We start from the raw sequence: 26538 nt of genomic DNA, 5'->3' as shown, positions 1-26538 counted from the left end.
CATTGGATACATTTAGCATGTATGCAATTTAATCGGCTCGGCAAACATGGGTTTAAATTTACCTGTCAGTCACAGAAAGTTTTTAGCTCGCCAGCAAATATCAAGTCGACAGTTGGCAAAGACTGGAGCTGACCAATCCCAAGTTACCTTCTCTCCCTCATTTACAGTAATACGTGAGAACACTGCTGAATAGTGTCAGCTGGCAATGTTGTCCACTGTGATGCACTTTTCCTCAAATAACAATACATAGATCAACAGAAAAGAAAATATACGAAGGATATGTTTATTTTGTAATCAATTATATTCATTGGGATAAGGTATGAGTTGTTATAGCCTATACTATTGCATAGGGTACTTGTAAGCAATTGAATGATTTCAATAATCATAATGTGAATTAAAATATTTAAAAAATCTTGATACAGTATACAATGCTATGTGTTTGTATGGTGTGTAGTGTAGTCAGTTTGCCCGGCAGCCTCGCGAAGCAGGGGCGGGCGATATTCTGGAAGGGCTCCGGTTTTCGGCAGCGCTCTAGCAGAGCCGCGCAGCGTAGCACCAAACTTCTGATGCCTCCAGAATGAAACTGTGCCTGTTCATTCTCTTCGTTGCCGTCTCTTGATTTCGACCTCTGTGAATAACTGCATCGGCGAACCCACGTTCCTTGACTCCTGCAGCCAGACCGGGTTGTTGTACCATAGCACCGGGGCTTTCCGCGCTCCAGGTCGGCGGTGGCTGGTTGTTGTGGCGCAAAGCAGAGCAGAGCCAAACATACAGGATACACAAGGGGTTGAGAAAGACTGACTCTTCTTTGGAGAGGGAGAGGCGATCCGTGCTGTGTCTGATTTCACGAATTTGGACTGTATGCTTGGAGGGGAGGCAGAAAATAATGGTCTTAGCAACCGCGCGCGCACCGGATAGTACTATGCTGAATACTATTTAGCAAACTGGTTTGACAGCTCGTATGCAAGTGTTTATTGTTTGTCCTATCAGATCGGAATTAGACATTCGTTTGGCAAAATGAAGACACCGTTGCGCACGAAATAGCTAAATCGATATGTTCTTTTAAGACTAAATTATCTATCCATGGTATCAGTGTTGTTCCCCGTGCTGCGTTCTGCGCAAACTGGGAATCCTCTTGGGTAAATTTCCTATTTGTATTTATGTATGAAATACGCATTAAAAGGCATAATTATTGAAAGGACAGAAGCATGGCAGCAACAGATTTCAGTGTGACAAACATTTGTATTTAGAATATCACTGTTAACTAATGTTTGGGCTGAAGCCTATATTCATTCTCAGATGAATAATTTTGTACGATATTCGCTGCAATTCCGGATTAAAAATTCATATTCATATGTGTTAACATATGCGCCTTTTGTGCACATTTTCGGTCAGGCAATCGTGTAAATGTCTCCTGAAAGAAGTCATAAGTCAAAGCAATAGTGAATGGTAGTTGTTATTATTCAATGGTTGTTTATTGTAAATGCTAGTTATATTGGTAAGCAAGTTAACTATCAACCGTTGTGGTTTAACTTCATAAAGAGCGCGACCGTACGACCCGTCCACCGATCGCGCAGGTTTGAGGTGAGTGAGGGTTGACCAGTGTCTCAATGCGAGCGCAGGGTCTCTGGTCTCTTTTATAGAAGAGGTTGGGCTCCATATAGGTCGGGCTGTGCATATGTGTAATCAAACCAATGAGAATCCCTTGCGCGTCTGGCACACGGGCAGTGAGACAGCGCAACAAACTCTGGGAAGAAGAGAAGCGATTGTAATTTAGGGGGTGTATCCCTTGTTTAAGACGCTGTATGGCAAAGCCAATCGCCAGATGTTTGTGTTTCTAACTCAGATTTTGAGACTAAGCAGAACGCCGGTTACTACGCGGAGGCTCATTCGCTTATCCAAGCCACTTTTAGCTTAAGTACACAAACGATCTGCGCTCCATCTCTCTTGCTCACTGTACGCACAGGATTACGCCAGTTTGGTCGTCTATTTTGAGGAGCCGCAACGTTTTTTCTGTCATTCTTTAACAGGCTGAAGGAAATGGCAAAGGAGAGAGGACCGCGTCTGGCAGAGAGCATAGGAAACCAGAGCTGAATGGCAGGATGCAAGCTACCTGAAGACGCACAAAACCCCACATTTCTACAACGAGCTTTTTTACGCGTTCTTTTGCTTTCCTTCCTTTCAAACGAGAGACCTGCGAAAGGATTTATCCACACGATCACTTAAGGATTTTCCTTTTTCTTAATTTTTCAATTTTTGATTATTTTTCAGACCCTGAACTCTAGGAGTCGAGGATGCATTTTGGATTAGTGTTGATCCTTTTTACGGGAATCTTTCTCATCGCCAAAGCTTTAAAAAATGGTGAGTGTTAACTGAAACTGATTCACTGTGGTTTTTCTTAGAAAATATGTCTTTTCGGATTAGCTGGAGAAAATCTATCGATGAAGGTTTTAGACTTTTAGACCGTTCACCTGCGCTCACCTGCAGAGTGTTTTCTAACGCTAGCTTGTCAGTCAAACATATTGTGCCTACGCTGATACTAATTTGGTTATTTAAAATTAATCTATACTGTATAATTATTGCGCGCTGATCGTGGTGTAATTTCAGATGTTCTTCACGCTTTTTAATAATTTCCCTTAATAACATTTGAAAGCATTATTATATTACAATGACTTCTAGGATTGATTGTGCTTTCAAATAGTTAGAAAAAGCCATGAAAGTCCTACATTTCCACGTTCATTTAGAAATCGGTAAAGCATTATATTATAATTGAATATGTTATTAATTAAAGTTATTATAAACTAACAATAAAGTGGCACTAAAGTTTTATGTTTGCCTAATGCTGACGCCCAAAGTGCACGTTGTCTCTACAACTATAACCTCGGCAAAATACTTTAATATACACAATACAGTTGTATTATGATATTATTCTGTATATGGTTTTACTCTTTTAGGATTTCCCTCGTGTAAAATGTCCTTCATAATAATATTATAGTATTATATATATTACACTTTAGTGTCATTTTGAATTTATAATACGTTTTTTATTTGTTTGTTTTATATTGTTCAACGCAACTTCTGTGCATATTCACAACAATTTGTCAAAAAGGAATAGCTATTTCAAACTTTATTTCATAGAGTCACTTGCACGAAGATTTGAACGCCAAGTGAATCTCCAAGTCACCGAAAAGCACATGGACAGATAAATAACTGCTCCCAATGCATTCATAAATTAAAATAATGATTCAAATGTACCATAACCCTAAAAGTCTGATCTTTGGAGAATATAACATTCATATTGTGATTCTTCATACTTTCCATCTTAGCATTTCATCAATTTTAACCTCACAAGTCTATAAAATATATTAGGAAATAAAAAGAAAGGTAGCATTAGTTAAATGCCATTATATTTTAATGGACTAAACTGCATTGATCTATCTTGGGCTGTTTTTAAATAGTTCCTATAGTATTGATGTATCGTATTTATCTTTACATAGTTTGTCTTTTTTTTGTAAGACTGTACTATCGTTTATTCAACAAAAACACTAAGTGTGCTTCAAATGCAAACACATACTGCGCCATGTGTTACTCCTCAAGCTTTATTGTTGTTGACAAATGTTATAGAATTTAATCATCAGCTGTGGAGTATATACATTATAGAGCAAAGAAATAAAATTATTAAAGAGAGAATTAAAGGTCATGCTGTCAGGCAGATCATGTAGGTGAAAGTATCAACCCTTATTTAGAGCTAAGAAATTGGTCAAAGTCAAAGTTCTAGGAGAGTTTTTTGTTTATGGAAACATTTTGAGAGAAGTATTTTTTGATGCCAAACTAAAGCCTATTTCCTTTAATGTCACATTAAATACGAAGTGTATTTGGTTCAATTACAACTGAAGCAAAAACATTTAACTCTGTTAAAACTCATTTTAACTATTTGGTTATATTTAGTCACTTTAGCTGTGCGCATTATCATTTGGCGTGAATCATGTTGGTATGGTTTATTTGCAAAGAACTGATGTTATCATATTTCTCATTTCTTTCAGACAAATGTGGGGATAATATAAGAATAAGTAGCGCAAATTACCTCACCTCACCCGGTTACCCGCAGTCTTACTACCCGTCTCAAAAATGCATATGGGTGATTACAGCGCCCGGACCGAACCAGAGAATTCTGATCAACTTCAACCCGCACTTTGACCTCGAGGACCGGGAGTGCAAGTGAGTATTCGCTGGTTATATTCGGTGTGGAGGTGCGCCACCTACTGGCCCTTAAAGAGAATGATCAAGACGTCCAGCTCTTTTTAAGCAAAGGGTCTCAGGTGTGCTTGGCTCCGAGTAGTGTGCATGGCATCACATTATCCAAAGCGACTTTTAGTGCATTCAAGCTATACATTTTATCAGGATGTGTTGCCTGGGAATAAAACCCACAGCCTTTGTGCTGTTAAGGTGGTTTACCAATTGAGCCGAAGAAATGTCGTTTAGAATAAAAAATAACATTGTGTTGTTTCTGTAAATGTGTATAAAAAGACTTATTACAATTGTTTTTATTTACACTTAAGTGCTGGAGTTTCTTTTGACGTGATGGTATTCATATTTCATCATGATTCAACAGTTGACTGTGGTTTGGTGTGTAGGCTGTTTCCAGTATGTGCCATTCTCCCTCGCCCTATCTCTCCTTCTCTTTCCGTCTGTTTCCTTTGTTTGTGCTGGCAGGTCTGAGGAACGTCATTGTACTGTCAGAGTGCGGCCAGCTCTGTTACTGTATCCCCTCCACCCAGATAGTCTTCCGCCTGGAGCTCTCTGTGTTCGCCCAACGTCTCGTATTAATGGCACCGTTTATCAGGATCTTTACCTTTTTACGGCCCTGTAAACCAACAGAGATTTATGGCCCCAGATGACCCTGTACTGTCTGCTCGTAGGGGGTCCGTCTCTTTTGAGAGTTCAGGTTTCGCTGCCCAGAAATAATCAGAGCCCCGTCCTATTAGAAACACACACACACACATGCGCGCACTTTGACCAGAGGATACTGAGAGGGAATGGAGTGTGGATAGACACTTGGTGAGGACATAATGAAATTATCCAGCAATGGTTTTCTTGTGTTCGAACAAGCCAAGTTAAAGAATTGCACATTTTAGCTCCTGAGGCGGTCAGTGGATTCAGATGACTTTATCAGAGTTGAACATGGGCTTTTTAAAGTGTGCCGGACGTTTTCGTTTCTGGTCGATTGTGCACAATGGCTTAGTGTGGTGCAACTTATTCTAAAAAATTAAGAAGTCTTTGTAATCTTTCATCAAACTGTAATGATTCTCACAGTTTCCTCTTAATTCTCCATATTTCTCCATTGTGGTATATAAAGCCCACTTTTTAGGACTCATTTTGACCGGGCATGTGGTCACGGTTCATAAAACAGCAGAACAAGTTATGCTAAGCGCTAACTTGAAGAAACGCTCATCGCTGAGTTTTCTCTATCTACTTTTGAACAATCTGAAAACGTGCTGCGGTTGTATTCCCTCCTCAAGGCAACACAGCGTTCCACTCTGTAATCTCTCCACTTTAAGATATTATTTAAATGACTGTGGAGAACAGCCATTCAAACAAATTCAAAGTCGATTTTCTTTTCTCTCGTGATTGGCCGAAAGTTATGAGCGACAGAGATGGACTTCCCAAGCAGCCCCCCTAATCGCTAATTCAATTTGGAGACCAGATAGACATCTGTTCGGTGGATCTGGTTTCTGCAGATTAAGGGGTGTTTTCTTGACTCCCAAATTCAGCTGGACACACATTATGGTCTTCTTGCATAATGGAAACTGTTGATGGTCGAAATGGATTCTTTATCAGATGGACTGCCGAGGGAGGGAAGCTACAACACACGCTTCACTGCACTGCTTGCAATCTAATTAGCAGCAAATGGAACGCACATGCCCGGCATAACATGTCTGTTATCAACAAAGCAAACAAGAAATGCATTGTGTCGGCCGGTGACAAAAAACAACCGGCCGATCGGAGTCAACTTGCATGTGTATAATTATGTAACCAATGTTTAGGTTTTGCTTGGGTGAAGTGAGAAGGAATGAAGCGGAGTATAGTTTTGTGTATGATATTCTTTCTAAGTATGTGAACTTAGATTATTTTAGATACACAAACTCAGTTTTGTTCAAATGTGTCAAAGCATACTTACGAATTACAAATGTGCCATGATGACACATCAGATGGGTGCATTTCATTCTCAGCCTTATATCAGGGTCAGCTCATGATAAGTTTCTTCATTCAAGTAGACTTCTTTCATGGAAGAACAACAGCTTGCTTAGTTTATAGCTACTTGGTGGCATTTTTATGGCTAGCTAGTTTTATTATTATAATAAGAAACAGCAATGTGTAAAGAAATATTGGATTCTCTGTTGTTGTTTTTTTGTTGCACACAACCATTGCTTTGTTGTTCGTACAGTTTAGTGTCATTAAAGCTGATGGACTTGAGTGAGGTCATCGTGTATCTGTGTGTGTATGTGTCCTGTGTTGTGTCAGAGCCCCCCCCCCCCTGACAGAGCTATGAATCATTGATGCTCCACGATTCGCTGACCAAACAAAAACTGGAAACATTTCCTTCCAATTGATAGATTCCTGTCTTGAGATGATAAAGGCAAGCGATACATAAAAATCCTTCCGCTTTACAGTTTAAAGTCGTACCTTCTGCACATTGCCTGAGAATGCATGACAATGTCTGTTTGCTTCAAATTAACCCAGATGGCAAATATTCAGAGAATTCTTGCTTAAGAATAGTCCATTGTGGGTGCAAGAAAGGTCACTCAAAGGCCCCTGGTGTCTTGCTCGCCGCCTGTGTCTCCGCAGAAACCCTAAGCCTTAAACACACAGTTTTCCTCCTCAACCTTCAGCGCCGCCCTGCTGGGTCAGCCCACAAAGCAGCACATATCATGCAGAGCAAGCAAATACACTCTTGGCTCCGTACACAAACCGCACATCCTGTGTCTGTGTTGCTCGGAGATGAGGACAAAGCTGATTAGTCACGGAGACACTTACGGCAGATGCCTTTGATTCACTTAAGACTTGTTTTATAAAGAAGCGTAAGGTGCATTTCATATAGATTTACATTTTCTCAGATCCCCTGCTGTTGAGATGAATCAACACCAGATCCAGAGAAATGAAAGGAAGAGGGTAGATCAGTATTGTTTTGTGTATGGTATTTAAATATCAACACGGCTCATTAACTCACGCAGGGTCTCGGTTCATGTTTTGTGTGAAGCAGGGGCCACATGGGTCTCCAATACCCTGCTGAGAACTAACCTAGCCGTGCTGGGAACAGCCGTAACTCTCCCTGCCTTTAGCGTGGCCCTCTCTGCAACTCCACAGCACAAGTAAACAGTGAAAGAGCAGGACGACATGGACATTCATCAGCGGTTGTCACGGAGGGGAAAACTAAAGAAGTTTGGAATGCAATGCATCTCCTTTCATCCTCACCCAACGAGAGGTTTTAAAGGCAGGGAATGCTTTGACCTCTGGACGGAAGAGGAGGTTTGGGCTGACAGATATTGTTTTTAATACTTATGGCCCCAGTTAACAAACACGCGCTCTGCGGTCTATACTCAGGGAGGCATCACAGATCAAAAGAAGCGCTGACCATCCGACCCTGGCCATCCGTAAGCTGTTGATAAGAGACAGAGGGTTCTTCCTGACTCTGCAACAATAAAACAGTTGTACCGCTCCTGTTTCTTCTCAAGAAGGTTCCGTTTTTTTTTATACGGTACGGTTGACGTGCTTTGTGTTGCAGTGGGGAAAGAAGGCAGACTGAGACATCAGCTACTACTCTGAGCAGTTTTGCAGTGTTTGGAGGTTGTTTCTTGTCCCTTGACTGCTTGTAAATTATATTTGTTCTGGTGGTGCACAGAATTCTGGGTACAGAGGAAAAGAGGCAGCAGCTGTCATACGGTGGTGTTACTAAAGCCAGTCCAGATGGGGAACGAGACGTAAACATTGGAAAACAGACACATAAGTGGCCACATAGGCTATGTGTATAGTCAAGGAGAGGAGATGGTAAAACGTAGCTGAGCTGTAGTTAAAGGTAATTTTTCAGTGTTGAAAGTATAAACAGTGTGGCTTTGTGGTGCTATCAAAATATTGCTCTGTTTGTCTAACCATCCTGACCAACCGATGTTGCAACGTTGGCTCAACCACTGATGTGGGACCATCAAGATCTCTTTAGTAACAGTTATTTCTTCTAGACGGCAGCAAGCTTTAAAAAGGACTTGCTGAAGTCTCAGTAGTCCAAAACAAATAGACGTTGGACTCAAATTCTTTCCCTACCACATTATCTGTTATTCACATCAGTTTATTAACTCTTAACAATTGCTTCATTTCAAATATATTTAAAGTTTGTTTTTCTCTTGGTCATTCCCGTCTCACTGTTTGGCATGCATTTCATCGCCTCATTTCCACCCGACCCTCTAACCTCTCACATGACACTGAGGAACTGGGGGTCTTAAAGGAGTCTGCTTAATGAGGGGGATGAAAGCGGAGTGCATCATTCCACATGTGTGTGCGTGTCGGGTTGAGGGGTTTTCCACCACTAAAGCGCTTCACCTTGGCCTGAGTATTGGAAGGACAAGCTGATTGAAAAGCTCTCTCTCTCCGTGACATCTGCCGTCCTCCCCGCTGTTCTGTCACCGGCTTGATTCATGTTCTCCTCGTTCTCTCGCTCTCGGTCTCTCTCTCAGAAAGACCAGGCACTTCGCCACTCAGCGTGAGCTTATCTGTGAGGGGAGGAGAGAGTGATGAAGTACAGACGTGTAGAAGAAGAGGGAGAGAGTGTTAGAAAAAGAGTAGACAAAAAGGAGGAGGTTTGAAGAAAGGGAATCAGCTAAATCAATTAGTGGAGGAGTAACAAACTTCCTCCTTTTTTACTTTAAGTATAGCAGACATTAGCAAAAGTCCCTTACGCTGACAAAAGAATGATGAAAGAGAAGAATTGGAGAGAATTTGGCAAAGGCCTCCTTAACTTTCCAGTCAGAACAAGCTTCCCAATATGGATGTTTCTGGTCTTCGCTGTCAGCCGTAGGAGCTGAGAAAATCCTGTTGCTTATTTTGGTTTTGTTCCACCTCTGATGTTCTTACAAGTTAAAAGATTAAAAAACAAGTAGCTAAGCTCATCACTGGATTAAGATTTCTAAATCTAAGGTTGCCAGTTCGATTCCCAGGGCCGACGGGTAACGACCGAGGTGCCCTTGAGCAAGGCACCTTACCCCCACTTGCTCCCCGGGCGCTGCAGTGATAGCTGCCCACTGCTCTGGGTGTACGTGTGTTCACCACTTGCTGTGCGTGTGTTCACTACTCTCTGGATGGGTTAAAAGCAGAGGTCACATTTCGGGCATGGGTTACCATATCTGACTAATAGGACACTTTCACTTTTTCACTTTCACTTTAAATATTAGGGATTTGTATTTAACTCTGATAACACTTTTCCATTCCTTTTATTCATGACCCTGTTAGCTTTAAAGAGATCTCTAAAATGATAACAAAAGTCTACTTCTATGTAGCAATAGCAAGCAACAAACCATGCAACAAATATTTTTATAATGGAAATACATCAGCACAGGTAATAAAACTGTGGCCTTTAATTGGGTCTTTAAAAAAACAGCGGTTTTCCATGTTTGAACTTGAATTCAATAAAAGAAGGCAATGTAACATAAATTGAGTGTGTTTAGATCAACCTCATTAGAAACAGGTCAAGAGAGCCCCTAACCTGGAATTTTACAATAACAACTGACAGAAATAGTCAATGAAGAGAAATGACCACCGCCAAGGATCCAATGGATGAAGGTCTCTACAAGAAAAGTTGAATATCTGCTTCAAGACAACCTAGATTTTTAAGCTCCCTGGAGAACATCACACAGGTCTAAGCTTTAATTGATGTGGTCCTGTTGGAGAGCTAATGCACCATGTCTGCACATGCTGGCCTTGTTTAGTTTGCTGCCAGAGCCACAAATGGCCCTTTATTTTTGATTGATGGGGTTCCTGCCCAGCTATGGTTCAGCTCACACCGCTCTGAGCTTAAGGGACCGGTTGGACAGGGATTTGGGTTAGACATGGTTCAGCTCCACTTGGGCCCCACGCTAAGATGGCAAAGTAAGTTTTTCAGGCTGTATTTTTTAAGATGTTGGGGTAAATTTAGGTTGTGGGATCTTGTTTTGAGAACTTAACTTTCATCTCACTCCCTCCCTCCCTCCCTCCGGTTTGAGCGTAATCGAGAGCCGTCCATCTACGTCTTCTCCTCAATGGTGCTGGTAGTGAGTTTGATGGCTGCAAAGAGACAGTGATGAATGGAGCAGGGGTTCTCTGATTGAGCCGAGGCGGTTTGCACGTCGCTCGCCGCCCGTTTTCTTTTCTTTTCTCTTGTTCCCGTCTTTCAGCGGATTGGTGATCGTTATATGGGAGTTGTTTGTGTGCGAAGGTGGTATTTTTCTCACACAGTAATTTGCCATTAAAGAACACATGTCACAAAGCCGCAAACTGACCTGTTTTTAAATCACCCCCTCGGTGGGATGTTAGTGGTCTCGTTACGCAGCCTTGATGAGTCTGTCAGTCCCTCCTCTCCCATCCTGTTCTCCAATTTCCAGCATGTCTTCTGGTCGTGGCACACAGACATAGCTAATTATCTTTGGCCAGCTCTCCAAGTTGGCAGAGTCGGTGTGAGTTTGTGAATGGAGAGGTCAGTTTGCCCTCCAAACTCTGGCATCATGGGCACTTAGATCAAACTGTCGCTCTACAAGACACCACACAATGAAACAAACACATGCATACACATTTCCTGGCCTACGGCAGAATGCAACGGAAGAACAACAACACGCCACCTGGTTCTCTCAGCGTGTGCTTTCTAAGAGCGTGTGATTTCAGAAGCAGCATTCGAGAGAACGGTCGGGAAATAGGAGATAAAGAGAGAACATAACTGATAATGAACAGGACACACAAAGAAAGAGGCAATTCATCAAATGCTCAGACGTTGAAACAAATGTGGGAGAATTTACAGAGCTAAGAGTTTTCTTTTGTTTTCCTCCTTCCTCAACCGTAATGGGAAATCGGTATCTGAAGGATGTGTGTGTTTATGTGTGTGAGAGAGAAAGATTCAGTTGTTACCAGTGAAGATGGAGCTTGGCTTTAACAGTCACATTGACCCTACATAAAAGCTTAAGCTTACAAGCTTAAGTTCACTCAAAAATGAAAATTCTGTCACCATTTACTCGCCCTCTTGTCATTTCAAACCCGTATGACACGAATGGGTGAAACTGGGACAAGACCGTCAAAAAAAGCAAGTTAATTGATTTACTCCTTGTGTGCTTATAGGGGCTGTTTTTCTTAGAAGGAAATAATGTGATGCACACGATGCATGAAGAGAACTTTAATTGACCCAGGACGTAGACCTGAGGGACTGTAAGCGCATTCTCTCGCTGTTTCTCTCTTCCTCTTTCTCTCATGGACGCCACCCACAGGTTTACCTCTTGTTGACCTCTCTTAGCATTCTGTTCATTACTCACTATTAGCCTGGAGTAAATACATGAGCCGTGTAGGTTAGTAATGATCTTGTTCTCTGCATACATGCTGTTCAGTCGTTGTCTTGTATACTGTACATGAGCAGTCATCATTTGACTTTAACCCTGCGCATGCAGACAGTTGGTCATGTCCTGCCCTTCACGCTGGCTGTGCCAAATTGGATTTTTGGATTATTGGATTATTTAATAACGCAACCACTATAGATATACATCTTTAATTATAGCCTGTCCTTTCCTATTTGCTGTCTGACTAGCGACATGGGTCTGACATTCCAGCCTCCGGGATTTTGTAGTATGTCTGTAAATAATTAGTATTGTAATTAGTGTAGCTAAAGGTATTACCTTAAGGGTGACCCTGCACGTACGAGAATCCAGTCCTCGTTATAAGAGCAATTTACAGACCTGCGAGAGGTCGTACATGTCATCTGCTAGGTGGTGGACATTGCGGGTTGTTTTTTTAATAGAAGATGGTATACGTCTGCCCCATGCCCTCACCCGACCACCTTCTTCCCTGAAGCTCAATCCACCTCTTTTATACCTTGACTTCTCATCTTCTTAAGCATGGAGCCATCTTCAGAGGGCTCGGTTCACTGTCTCAGTAATAATACCCCCTATCAGATGTCAAGGCGGGACAAATAGTGGCTATTCTCTTAGTAATGGCCAGTGAAATGGGCCCCTGACACAGACCCAATGAAGACCTGTGTCCCTTATACACCTCAAAGCGCAATTTCTTTTTCCATTGTCCTTTTCTTGGACTATAGTGATTTTATTTTTGTTCTGTCTTTCTTCTCAGTACAACAATAGCAAATATATATTACAGATGTGTGATTATGTGATGCGTTTTATATTAAGATTTAATATCAGCGGTTACTTTCTTGGGTTGCTTGAGGACCTAGTCAAAGTCACAGCATCAGACGTGTTTATAGTACTGAAATGTTCTTCAAAATGAAACAGCGAAATGTATTAAAATTACTTTTCCTGCCATTGCATAGGCCAAACAAAATCACTTTTTTTTACTAGTATATTTGTTTACACAATGCAAAATTACTAACATAATATTGTATAAATGTATGCAAATTATATACAATTTTGGTTGGTAAATGAATTTTGTTGGTTTACTCAATTCACGGCATTAAATAAATTACTGTCGGCACATACCTTGTTGATGTTTAGATGCATTAACCACTTGTCAATGTCAACAATAATAATATATATTTGATAATTTATTCGTCCTCATGTGATTCCAAACCTGTATGACTTTCTTTCGTATTCAGAACACAAAGGAAGATATTTTGAAGAACGTTGGTAAACAAACAACATTGAACCCATTGACTTCTATTGTATGGACACAAAACCACTGTGATATTTCTCAAAATAATTATTTTGTGTTCCACAGGAGAAAGATACTTATACAGGACGACATGAAGTCGATAAATATTTCCGAGGGAACTATCCCTTTAAATACACAGCCTTGGATGTAAAAAACAACAAAAGTATGCACAGATTTCTTGTTAGTTGAATTCGATCTTTTTTGCCTTCAGTATTTCACAAGAGTCTTGCTAATGATGTTTGGAAGCTTCATGGTTGTAGTCCAACAACTACACTTCAGATTGCTATAGGCATAAGTCCTCTTGGCTCTGTACCAGCTCATAACTTGGTCAGCTCTTCTTAAATGACTGCAGGTTTGCAGCAGTTTCCCTCACCATGTCCTCGCCACGTTGAGGCTAAATCTCTGAGGTGAACTTTAGTGCAGTTCCTCATCATATCCTGTCAGTGGATGATCCACAGAAATCCATCCTGCCCTGCCGGCTGATGACAGTACTTCCTCAAACTCCCTCAGCTGTGTTTATATCAGATCATTTGGGGATTCTTTACATTAGCAGGAAGCGTGGCGCTCTCATGTAGCTTTTGAGAGATCTACGCTGCGGCTCGTTGAGTGCGGACGACTTTCACTTATTAAGTAATTGCATATCAGCCGTTTTTGCCCCCCGGGCAGAACTCTAATTAATAACACTGGGTTCTTCCACCAATGAGAACAGGGTGTTAGATTTGAAATGAGGACATTTTATGCACTTAAATGCCTTTGTGTGTTTCTTCGATTTTCAAAACTGTAAAGCTTTATGTGTTCTGTTAAAATTTCTTTAATGGATAATTGATGGTGTGAGCAGGAATTGCAGTGAAGAACTGTAATGAAGTGGTACAATGTGCTCTTGTGTTTTGTGACACTCCCAAAATAAGAGAACAATTAGTAAGCTGAGTTTAAAGTCCCCGTGAAACGGAAGTTGCGATCGTTTTTACATCCGTATTTTGATGCATTTCCGAGTGAAATGGAATTTTGAATGAGAAAAATAGTGGGCGTGGCTTTCGGAGGGGTAGGGGTAGGCTGAACTAAAGCATGTGCGCACCCATTGCCAACAAAACACAGACATCAGTTTCAGTCACCGCATGCCGTTCATGTCTGGCATCTTTTAGCGCTGGGACGGCTCCATTGAATCAGCTTCAAACGATCTCCAAATCCAGTGTTATAGCCACCGTTTATATAACATTCATCACCCAAATGCAGTGAACAAACAAACACCTGAACTTCGCGAACGTATGCTCTCTCTCTCTCTCTCTCTCTCTCCTGCACACAAGAGAAAGTGACGTCTGCGCATGCTCCTTCTCCTGCTCTCCCTGCTGCCACGTGCTTTTCCGGGAGAATTGTCCAATAAGGGACTAAGAAAAGTTGTTATGAAACAGTTTTATATGTTCAAAAAAAACTTTACGAAACCTGTACGATCGCTAGGGGATCGAGCACAGAAATACTACGTAATACGCCCGACTCGTTTTTTGACAAGTTGACCATGTTAAGCATGAGAAGACAGCGCGTTTAACATTGTAAAGAAGTCAGACTGCATGACACACCGTTGCACCACCCCTTTAACTAAAGATTATGAGGGCACACAAATTTTAAAAAGAGAATGGCCCACATTGACAAACTGTTTACAATAAACGCTGCAATATTTCATGAAAAAATAGGCATTGTAATGTTTTATTTCACTGGGACAGTGAATATTTTTGTCTGTAGTGAAACTGCCAATAGCATGCGAAAATGTGCTCAGAATACAGGAATTCATTCATGTGATTGTTGGAAATCCGTGGCTCTTCAAACAGTCTAATTAGGAGCACTAATGAAAGCGGACACACTTAATCCATCAATGTTAATCATAATTGCTGTTTATGAAAGCATGCGGCGTGGTCTCCTGTGCCGCACCCATTCAGAGTTCATTAGCATCTAAAAATATGTCTCTGATGCTGAGGAGCTCTCTTTGCGTTTGTGGCTACTGGGTGGGTGCAAATTGGTCTCAAGGAATTGAAAGGTATTGAACCGCTTGACATGTCCACACCCTTCACCAGCCCTAAACAGTGCTGCTGAAATCATTTGGGTTTAAGAAGAAAGAACCACCGGGTGGTTGCCTTGGTTTGGTTGTGCACATCAAACACTGTTCAATCTCTACGGAATACGATATGAAGCTCTTTTTTCCTTTTATTCAGATGTTGGCAAATATAACAAATATAAATGTTCAAGACAAAGCTCATTTGCGGTGAACGCATACCGGATACAAATAGACTTTCCGTTTCCTCATTTCTCTTATTCATCAAATAAACCATATTAATTTCTCTTGAGAAACATAAAGGATGCACTTCTCAACAGCTGGTTGCTCACAGAACCAATTTTGAGCAGCTATTATAGAACATCCTGCAAAAAAAGATGGCAAGCTGTTTTACGGTTATCAGAAAACTCACAGCCAACTTTGTACCCATAGCCCGAGGTCATGGCTCCACCCTCTACACGATGCAACAGTCGCGTGTAAGTTAATAACTCCATCAGGGAGTGTTTTTGTTCTCTGGAGTAGTGTAGCATTGGACCCAAACCCCAACTTCTTCTTCACGGCTCTGTCTAACCAACATTTTGAGTGACAGCGGCGAGGTTATTATCATTCCAAACGCAGCTCGCTGCTGCAGGAGCCCATTACAGTAGGCTCGGTTAATGCTTGTCACATGCCATGGAGAGCTGTAGACAGTTTGGGTGAGTGAGCTGCTACCTTGTGCCCTAAAGGCTCGAGCTGTTAAAACAGCAAAAAATGTCCAGCCTGCTTTGTGGAAATGTTACCCTTGTCCGGCATGTTGCGTGTAAGTGACAGTTTGTTGATGTTTTTTCACGAACACTCGACGTTTGGGTCAGAGTACCACAAGCGTTTACAGCTTTGCTTGTTTACACTTTCTTGTGAACAGTGATTCTTTGATGTCCCTCAGCTATCTCCATCTCAAAGGAAGAGTTGAGAAAAGCGCAATTGTTTTGAAAAGGTCACGTCGAATCCAATCTTTCCCTTTGGTGGTAGATAAAGTGAACTGCTGTTTTGTAGATCAGGCCAGAGATTGGCGTCACAATGGGTGTATTTTCTTTCTGTGACCGCTTATGGGGATAGGGTTTTTTCGGGTAGGGAGAGACTCCTCAAAGCCCTGAGTATAAGATAAATTGTTGGCTTGTAAGTTATTGTCGTAACCCAAGGCGTGCGAATAGGAGCTACCGTTCCCATTTGACCTATCTGGAGTGCATGGTCGGTATTCTCCCTCCAGACAGGCTTGTCAGCCAACATACAAGTCAGTGAAGCGAAGGTCTCTGAGAATTAGATTCATTCTTTTTGTTTTAATTCCCCCCATGGATTGGCAGGCTATTTTCTACCGTTATTATGGTGTGTGTGAGTGCGTGAAGGGGCTTCCAAGACTTCAGATACGAGTCCAGCAGTGCAGGGTACAGATTTTGCACATGTGAAGTGGCCACAGGTAGAAAAGTGTGGGAGAGAGCGAGGGAACACATTAAAAACAATCTGTCCGCTGTCTCTTCTGGGACTATAAAATAAAGCGGGCAAATTCTGGCTGGAGCGAGAAGGAGGTTTAGGACCTGGGGCAGGTGCAGAGGTGTCTGGTCTGAGAAATTAGGACTCTGTACTTGATGAGGTAGCAGTACACCTCTCTTAATAGCTTCAGGGGCCAAAGTCCATTTTAAAACGCTCCCCGCTGTTTGCTCGGTGAATGGAAAACTCCATCTCCCGTTCTCTCAGCCCCCGTGAGTTCCCAAAGAAATAGATTAGCAAATCCCATTCCGCACATGTTGTCTCCGCTCTCAAGGAGAAAGTCATTCTCTGAATGTAAAATTGTCTTCACAGGCAATCCCATAATGCCCTGCGGGTGATTAGGGAGGCCAAAATGGTGCTCAGAATCCATCGAGCTTGTGGAACAGCCGGGATGAAACTCTGCTTTGGATTTCTACGCAGCTTGTACCAAGTAGTCTTTAAAAAACATGAACAGGAATGTGGCTGGAATGCATAAAGATGCCTTTCTTTCTTTTGAGAGCTGCTCTAGCCTTAAGGACATTACTGCATCTGTGTCTTGTTCTAATACCTCCCACTGTACAAGCTTTACAAGGTCCATCTGTGTTAGGATGCAAGTGCCTGACTAAAAAATGCCGTTTCTCAAGGTGCAAAGATTTTACATGCAAGAATCAGAAATCTCCCTGCTGTTTTTATGAGACTGAGCAGAAAAGGATGTTTTGAGGAGAGATTGTAGTGCGATATAAAGTTACCTCTGCTGTGACTAGGCTTGTGCAACAGTGAGTGTAATTCTGCAATCTGATAACACACCTTTGATTCGTACGTCCCACCTTCACCCTCCCCCAAGTCTTCTATGGGAGAATGCCAGCATCAATTTACCTGTTACCAGTTTACCTGGGTGGGATTTAAAGTACGGTGTGTGTGCATGTCTGTGTGTGTCTATAGGTGTCAGTTGCAAGCCAAGAGAGCGGGGAGAAATTATCAGATGAAATAGAGAACAGACAGAGCTGAACCATTTTGAGTTGGGATGCTGCTGTTAGAGATCTTCACACATTGCTGCACCAAACCTATTTTCAGTCCTTGCCTTTATAAATGAGAGTATTGCACATTTGTTTCAAGGATAAAGTTGTGTATTTGGTTCTGATTTAACCTACACATTTTTCTTGGATGCTTGCATTAGCTTAACATGAGCAAGCCAATGTATAAAAAAATCAACAATGTTTCTTTTTTTAAGACTACATTATCTGGGCCATGTTGTCATCCATGTTAATTTTACATTTCAACAATTGTTTAGTTTGCTGTTTTCTTATCTGTACATTTTTATGAGAATCCGTGATATAGATCAACTTATAAGTAATGAAGATGGGTAACTTTAAAATCTTAAAGTTTGGTTTTAGGATCAGCAATTGGCCTCAACAAGATTCTTATCATTCAACCAATTCTCTGATTTTAGGGGTAGTTTGGAGGATTAAGGGTAGTGGTGTGTTTGTTCAATAGAAATGTTGTTCAACAAAGGATGTTAATGCAGGAACAGTTAGATGTTGGGATTTGTGGAGGTTTACATCCGAACCGCACGAAAGTAAAGATGTTGACGATCATCATCAGCATCCCTAATGAAATCGTTCATCTTCTCTTATCTTGACAAAACATTCTCAGAGTTTTGTACCATTGATCCAACTTAAGAAAGTCAAGCCAGAACGATGACACTAAACAAAGGAGATGTTTTAAAAGGCAATGGCCACTTTTTACAGCCGGCGGGCCGTAAAGCCAGTGAATAAAAGTGCATTGGCTGGATTCCTGTGTTAATGTACCATGATGGAGCTGAAGGAAGACGCCGTTCTCCTGCTCAGACTGATAAAAGGAGAACAGAGGTTGTTTGTGCGGGTGCAGGAATGCTGTTTCCACAGCTGGCCTTGAGAGGAAAAGGGCAGGGAATGAAAAACAGAACGGTGAGCAAAATAAGAAAAAATGTCACCAAGCACAAAATAGCAAACCCAAGCCAAACAGAGTGATGTCATAGCTCGGCAAATGTGATGTGATCACCCAAGAGTGTATATGTGTGCAAGAGTGAATGTGTGTATTATATTGATTATGACGTTCCAATGTAATCTGCTGTGTTTTAATGGGATAGTTCAGCCAAAAATGAAAATTCTGTCATCATTTGCTCACCCTCATGTCATTCCAAACCTGTATGACTTTCTTTCTTCTGCAGAACACTAAAGAAGATATTTTGAAGAATGTTGGTAACCAAACAACGTTGTGTTCATACAATGACTTCCATTGTATGAACACAAAACCACTGTGACATTTCTCAAAATATCGTCTTTTGTGTTTCACCGAAGAAAGAGTCATACACAGGCTTTGAACCACATGAGGGTGAATAAATAATGACAGACCAAAGTATCTGATCTGTGTTCATTTTTTACATCCGTACTGTATGTCAGCAATGACTGATTTTTATTTCCCCTTTGGAATTTCGGGTGAAACATTCAACACAAAGTTGATACTTAAACGAAACATTAGCGAGAACTCTGCACGCTATAAAAAGAGCAACCTCTGAGCAATAAAATGTTCCTCTAGGTTTATGTGTCAGTTTAAATGTGTTTTCAGTGTGTATGTGGTATTAAAGCAGTGACACTCTCTTCTGCTGTGACTGATGGAGTTCTGAGGCTCCTCCATCAGACCAGCCAAGCAGAGAGACACGGGTGAAGTCATCTCTACATTACCGGGCCCTCGGGGGACCCAGTTTCAGAGAATGGCACGCTTCTCATATTCCTTCCCTTCGCACACATACGGTATCATGCCACCCCCAACTGTGAGAAAGAAACCAACCTTTATATCATTGAATACATATGCAACAAACCCCCACTGTAAAACTCCACTAACCCCCTTGGACGTGAGCTAACACACCGACACACATTTCAACGTCTTCGTTAAATTTTCACACATTTCCCCCGTAACGTGATGCAGGTGGAACGAACCATTTTCTAGGGCAGGGGGGTCTTTCTGTTGCAGACTGCAAATTTTTATAATACACGTGAGTGTTTGTTCTCTTCTTAACATAACAAAAGCGAGATTCTGGTTGTGCATCCCTAATAGTTTTTGTGAAGCCACACTAAGATTCCTAGAAACGAAATAATGGATTGTTCCAGAACCCCATGATGCTCCACTCTTCCTGCTGCTTTCACAGTTGTGGGTGTCAGGGGTGATTAAACACCATGGAAACAAGACCCCGCTGTCAATCATACTCCACGCTGAGCCTTCCCCCATTTCAGCAGTATTATATCAGTATGCAGAATGTACTGTACAAACACATATCTGCGTGTTTTACCATTTACTTCGGCTCTGGCTTTTTATTCTGTGTCATTCTCAAGCTGTGGCAGGACCACCCACCCAGTCCCGTCTAGTATTACAGACACTAGATTAGCACTTGTGTGTGTGCGTGTGTTTTGCGTGCACACGTGCCGCTGCGTGTGCAACAGTCTTCTGAACTGTCGCTGACTCAATTATGTGGCGGCACAAGCCAATTGCTTTAGGCTTGAAATTCTATTTTGAGGTGAAGTGGAGCGTGCATGCGTGTGTGTGGAATCAACACATGTGCTATATCTGCTGTCCCCAAACACACAAAGACACTTACAGTACTTGACAAACCGTCATGTAAAGTCAACTAACAATACCACCATCTGCTGTCATTGTCACAGTGATATGTGCCTGTCTGTGTGTCTCTTTCACTTTTTACCACATAAACACACACACACACACACACACAGGCTTTGGTTGACTATCCCCGTGGGGACAGTCCATAGGCGTAATGTTTTTATACTGTACAAACTGTATATTCTATCCCCTAACCCTATCCCTAAACCTAAAGATCATAGAACACTTTTTGCATTTTTAGATTTTAAAAAATATTGTTCTGTACAATTTATAAGCTTTTTTGCCCCTGGCGACCTCAATTTTGGTCCCCACGGTGACACGAGTCCCCATGTGTTGGTGTATTCAGGTTTAGGTCCCCACCGGGATATACAAACATGAACACACACACACACACACACACACACACACACATATCACGCTCCATTATGCAAGGTGAAGGGATTGCTTTACTGATTTAGTCAAAACTGAGTTGCAAAGTGTTTGTAAATCATTCGACTATATAACTGAGGCGGATGATGTGTTGGAACCGTAAACATTGTAAATATAATATTGTAATATGTAAATATTGTGTAATATAAATACTCCAAATCATATTTGGAAACCTTGTAATATACAGCAGCATTAACCTAAACGTTTTAACAAATAAACCATAAAATGTCATGCAGGGACTACTTGGAACACTTTTTTAAATGAATTGTTTTTTATACCTGTTCAATGAAACAAACCATTCAAGTGAAATAAATGTTGTTAATTATTAACGAATAGTTTAGATTAAAGCATCTCTGTCTTTCTGCAGATATGACTATGTGGAAGTGAGGGACGGGGTGGATGAGAGCGGTCAGCTGGTGGGGAAGTACTGCGGGAAGATCGCCCCCTCTCCGGTAGTCTCCTCCGGGAACCAGCTCTTCATCAAGTTTGTGTCCGACTACGAGACGCATGGAGCTGGCTTCTCCATCCGCTATGAGATCTTCAAAACAGGTGAGTAAACCTGAAGACCTCCGTAAAATAAAACAGAATTATTTCCTTGAGGTTAAAACCCCATTTTAATGTGTTCAAATCACTGTAATACTCTATTTGTACTAAAACTGTAATTTATTCATCTAAAAATCAAATCTGTTAGTCAGATAAAATCAGCTATTTTACATTCAAATTCCAATTTGGCTCATCCAATCAGGTTTTAGAATCAAACCTATCAGGTTTTGAACAAATTATTAGGACAGTTACAGGCATGGTGAGAATTTACTGTAGGGGTGTAGAATGACCATATAAGGAGTGAAGTAAGTGAGACACTTTAACAATGTCCTGGTTGTTCTCAGTCAGTCCCGGTGGGAGAGTTGCCTGAGGAGATGAGATCACATGATAGCACAGACTAAAACCTTCAGGGTCTCTTGTTCTGGCACTGTCTGGCCCACAGAAACACGCACAGATACGCGGGCCGGGATCGTCGCTCTTATCTGGAGATGTCACGGCAATAAGCAGAAATTTCCTATTGTTTAAATCTGTTTCCTGTGTTTGAGGTAGGGTGAGGAGAAAGGGAGAGAGAGAGAGAGAAAGAGAGAGCGAGTGTGTATGTGGAACCCAGACAGGTGCAGTAGACTTCATGGGCAAATATTGACCCTGGACTGCCACGAATGTGACCTCAGGATGAGATTGATGTTACAGCAGGCTTATTTGAATCTTTACAGGTTGTGTGTAGTAGGGTTTGAGAAAAATATCTCAACATCTCAAATGCGCTCCGATTTATCAGGATAGATGATTTTATTGGACGCATATGCCTGGCTTGTAATTCTTTTGGTCTGTGTTTGGTTATAATATAACAATTTTAAAATTGATTTATATTCATATTTTATTGTATATCAATTGTTTTAAATGAAATTAAAACTACGCAACAGTTTGCTGAGGTCTACCGGAAGTTATGTTTGGGCCACATTATGTTTATATTATTGCCTTTGAAACCGTCTGCACCCAAGTTTGCAAAGTCTCAATGTAGTGTAAAATCAAACATCGCAAATTTTTGGAGAAAAAAAAACGATAGCAGAAATGATCACATTATATAGAAAATAAATGAAAAAAGGTCAAATTAACACGCACAGTGTATATATAATCCACACTCTCAAAATGTGGATTATATAAACTCAACTCAACTCAACTGGCGATTTTGCTGTGTATGATATCAGAAATGACATCAGAATAACTAGAGCAACGTCTGAGTAACACATTCTGCTCCCGGTTCCCATCCCCCAAATACACCCCCAACCCCACACAGACATAAACGAGCCTACACAATTTGGCTCTCATCAATAACATCAATAAGACTCCCGCAGTTTTCCATTATCTCAGTGCTGGTTTACTTGAACTCATCTTCTTGATGTGTCTGATTGGAAACAAGGTTCCTCTGGAGAGGGGCGAAGACGTCTGAAACACATCGACGCTCTCTGTGCCGTCATGAGGTCTACCAGACACTCGACCAGGGTGGGCGCCCTTGTGCTGGGTGTGTTTCTCCAAAAAGCCCTTTTAGTTTATCAGCACGGGTGGGCCGCCGGATCCTGTGCGGACGACAAACAGTGTATGTTTGGAGACTAAACGGTGGGAATTTGTTATGACTGTGCCAACCTGTAAGTGCAAAATGTACAGCGGCGTTATCAATTAAAAACACAGGCAAGGAAAGTGAGAGCACGAAGTAAAAGCATGAGAGAACAATAGTGGGGTAGTGAATAAAGGGAAGAATGGGAGAGTGATTAGAGAGTCTTGGCAGCATCTGATCAGTGTGTGTATGATTATAATGCAGGTGTGGAGGCAGGTGTTCAAGTATTCAAATGAGGGATGATGTAACAATATAACATCGTTTAAACCAAAATGATGCTAATTTCGAGCTGCTGTTGCACTTGTAGTCAGATATCACACGCACTCTCATGCTTTCTCTCTCTCACGCAGCGTGTAGGCTGCATGGCTCGAAGCAGCAATACAGTAGAATATCTAATTAAGGCTTTGCAGGGGTTTTTTGTGTTTTATAGAGCTTTACAATGGGTAAGCTCATCTCAAAACAGGCAAGTTCTCAAAACAGGCAATCTTTAGCTGCTTCTCTATGTTACTAAACAATGAGAACCTAATAAGAGCACTTTCAAGTCGGTTGACCTTGTTTAATGCCTTTATGCATGTTAGATCGCTCAGAATTCCGAAACATAAAGTGTTTGTATTTGTAATCGTTTATCAGAATGTAATTCTTTTTTATGTGTAATACAGTGCCTTTTTTAGACTTTAGCAATTTTATTTCATTTTTAACAAACCTGCGCTTAGGGTGTTTAAATTCTTCTTTATCTTATATAAATATATAATTTAAAATATGTAGAATACTACATTGTTAATATTTTAAAATACATTAAATAATACATGTCAATGTAAAAAATACATTGATGCTTTTTCATATATTGTGAAATGTAAACACTTGGTTTCAATATATGGAAATGTATTATTTAATGTATTGAATTGTATTTTAAGGGATAAAATCACGTTCCTGCTCAATGTTCTTTACCCTTTAATATGCTGTTTCACTGTGAAATACGACATATTGAGGAAGTGGGTTGTGAATGTCACTCAATGTTCACTTTAGCTGTGGTAAAATCACTGTAACACACTGCCTCTGGTCGTTTTGATTTTATAAAACAGATTTTAGAGTCAGAACTATCCATTTTGTAAGGAATGATGAAATGTGGAACTTGGGGAGAGACAGAGAGAGATTGTAGAGGAACGGGTATGTGAAACAAGGAGAGGGTTTGTGTGAAGATTACAGGAGAACACAAAAGATGAATAAAAATCTGTTCAGAAAAAGTGTGAAGGTGACAAAGAAACTGAAGAGAGAGAGAGAGAGAGAGAGAGAAGGTAGGGTGAGAAATTCTGAGAGGTACACACACAGTAAAGATAAGAGATGAGAATCTCACCACTGCTTCTATCTACAAATGCAATCAAGCCTGACCCGACAGCATGGTTATCTAACGAAGATCATTCCTCTGGGGTTTTCATACCTCTACGGTTTCCCAGACATGACATTCTTTCTATCAGAGTTTCTTTCACAGCGTCTATAACAAGAGGCTTTTAGATGGTTTTTGAAACTCGGGCATCCCATCCGAGGAGAATGTAGTTATTGTGTCATCTTGTCTTGCCATGGCATCACCTAAATGGCCTTTCACTGGGTGGAAGGAAGGAGGCATATGCATTTAGTTAACGGCTCTGCAATTTTCCACGCCACTTCAATTGTAAGATGCTGATGTTTGAGAAGAAAGATGCGTGGATGGACGGTGTGGGAGTTAAGGACGTTAAACTCGTCTAGAAAGTAGAGGAGAAGACCACTCGTAGATAAATAAACAGGGGAAATCGCAATCATCACTAAGAAAAGCTGACTTGCCTTAAGACATTGACTTGCTCCGCCATGCTGAAAGTCATCCTCAGTGTTGCTCATGTCATGCTAGGCCATTTATCACAGAGTTGGTATCTGAACGTCTTTACAATGGCACCTGTGTCAACACAAAAGGATTGTATGCAGAGGCCAGCTTGTCCGTAACCAGTTTAGTTGTTTCTAACTAGTTTAGTTGTTTTTTACAGGCCAGTGGCATAGGTCACATCTGGCAAAGCAAGCGTGTCATTCTTCTATATACTCCCCCAGCTTTACCTCTATATTACCACACAGGCCTAATGAAATCCAAGACACAAACTGTTACAGGCCTACTCTCATTCTCAAGGGGAACCGTCAGCAACGCCGGCTGGCTAAATGATGTTTCAGCAACTGTGGATTATGTGTGTGTAAGTGTGTGTTCGGGTAACCCCACAGCTGTGATTTCAGATGAATGTTTGTTGGAAAGTGTGGCCAAACTTTGCTTCTCATCGCGGCCATTAACCTGTCTCAGCGTAGCCAGGAGGGTAAACGCTGATGAAAAGTGCGTGGATGTGTGCGTCTAGATTAATTATTTTCCCTGAAGATATATGGAATATAAACAACAGCGATTAGCTCACTAGACCCAGAACACCTTAAGCCATTTTATTCCTGCTTCAGCATTATACAAATTTAGTAGTGTGCCGAGGGATCAGTTGCATATCTAATGCCATTCACTGTAAAAACTCTGAATGTTAGCATAGCCATGTTAGCGTGCGTTTTCAACACTGTGCTGTAATATAGATGAATGCAAAACCAACTTTAGCATTACAGCTGAGGAGTACCTTACCGTGCTGTTGAGCACAGTGTTGTTTTATTAAGAGAGGACCTGCAAGCGATTTTTTTAAGCATTGCCTCTGGCCTGTAAAATAAACTGGGAAAATCCATAGAGGTTGACAGCTTTAGCCACTTCACTTTACTGAAAACAAGCCTTTTGTGTATACATTTGTTCGGGAAGCCCTTTAAAATAAATCGTGCTAAAGCTAGCCATTAACGTCAGAATTAGCGATTAGCATCTATGAATCAACTGTCTGTTTTTTTCAGTACCACTTTACCATTCACCCATAAATTCTGGTGTTTAAGTGTAAATGTAGTTCAGAATGACTTGAAAGTATTTGGGGTTGTGAGAGGAGACAGAGTAGCTGGATGGTTCTTACAACGCTTTATTTGTTTGGCTTGGGTTTACAGGCTTGAAAGTTCCTCCTGTTTGTCATCTCAGTTTTCCTCAGTCGTTCTCTTGTAAAGTTTTTCTCAACGACTTGCGAATAACTACAAAAACCAACCCAGTCACATAGGAATTTGTGGAGGTTTTAAACATTTGTGGTTAGCAATAATAGTGGCATGACTCCGAACCCTTATGAGAAACACAATCACAAGTGCACACAAATAGATTACAATCCCACCACATATGTAAACATGAATGAAGCTATATACACAAATATACTTAAACTACAATTCTTTACATTTAATAAGCATATTGCGATCATTCATATGGTTACGCTGTCTCTTGTTTTCCTTTTAGTTTTTTTCAGATTCTTTCAAATGTTTCTTTGCCATGAAGTACTTGATTTGAAAGATAAATTTTGAAGTATGTGGCAAACCCAGGACATTTCAGAACACAGAATGAAACCTAGCATGTGTGGCTAGAACGGAAGCACTCACATACGTAAAATGAAAGCTGTCAAAAGGTGCTTTACTGAAAAAAAAAGATGTTATAAACAGAGTAGGAGATGGTGCAGACAAAAATTATTCTTCAGCTGCAATTCCTTTTCGCCTGTGGAAATGCCACAGATATTATCGTTTCTCTCTGAAGATTATCTTGAATATATTCTTTATGAAATTCAGTGTGTGTGTCTGCTAGTGCCGGAACATACACAGCTAAAAATGAAAACTTAAGTTGAATATTTTTGGCTCCATCATCAAATGTTTTGTTGGAAATCTAAAAACTTTTTGATAACTTGGAACGCTTTTGGAAACTGTGATTGCAGATCATTCAGCTAACAGCTTTTAACCTGATAAAGTGTTT

The 26538-nt window shown here is 41.0% G+C and overlaps 1 protein-coding gene across 1 annotated transcript in view; it reads left to right on the top strand.

The window, feature by feature from the left end:
* The first annotated feature begins 406 nt into the window (after positions 1 to 406).
* Positions 407 to 26538, top strand: part of nrp1a (neuropilin 1a) — a 61681-nt gene continuing 35549 nt past the window's right edge. Inside the window, exons 1-3 of the mRNA XM_057322018.1 lie at positions 407 to 2361; positions 4044 to 4218; positions 20883 to 21064. Of these exons, the coding sequence (XP_057178001.1) occupies positions 2295 to 2361; positions 4044 to 4218; positions 20883 to 21064 (424 nt within the window). The 5' untranslated portion in view covers positions 407 to 2294. The remainder of the gene's footprint in view (positions 2362 to 4043; positions 4219 to 20882; positions 21065 to 26538) is intronic.

Source organism: Triplophysa rosa, linkage group LG23, assembly GCF_024868665.1.
Source record: "Triplophysa rosa linkage group LG23, Trosa_1v2, whole genome shotgun sequence".
NCBI lineage: Eukaryota > Metazoa > Chordata > Actinopteri > Cypriniformes > Nemacheilidae > Triplophysa > Triplophysa rosa.
The sequence above is the reverse complement of the archived record's forward strand: the minus strand, read 5'-3'. Positions and strand labels throughout refer to the sequence as shown.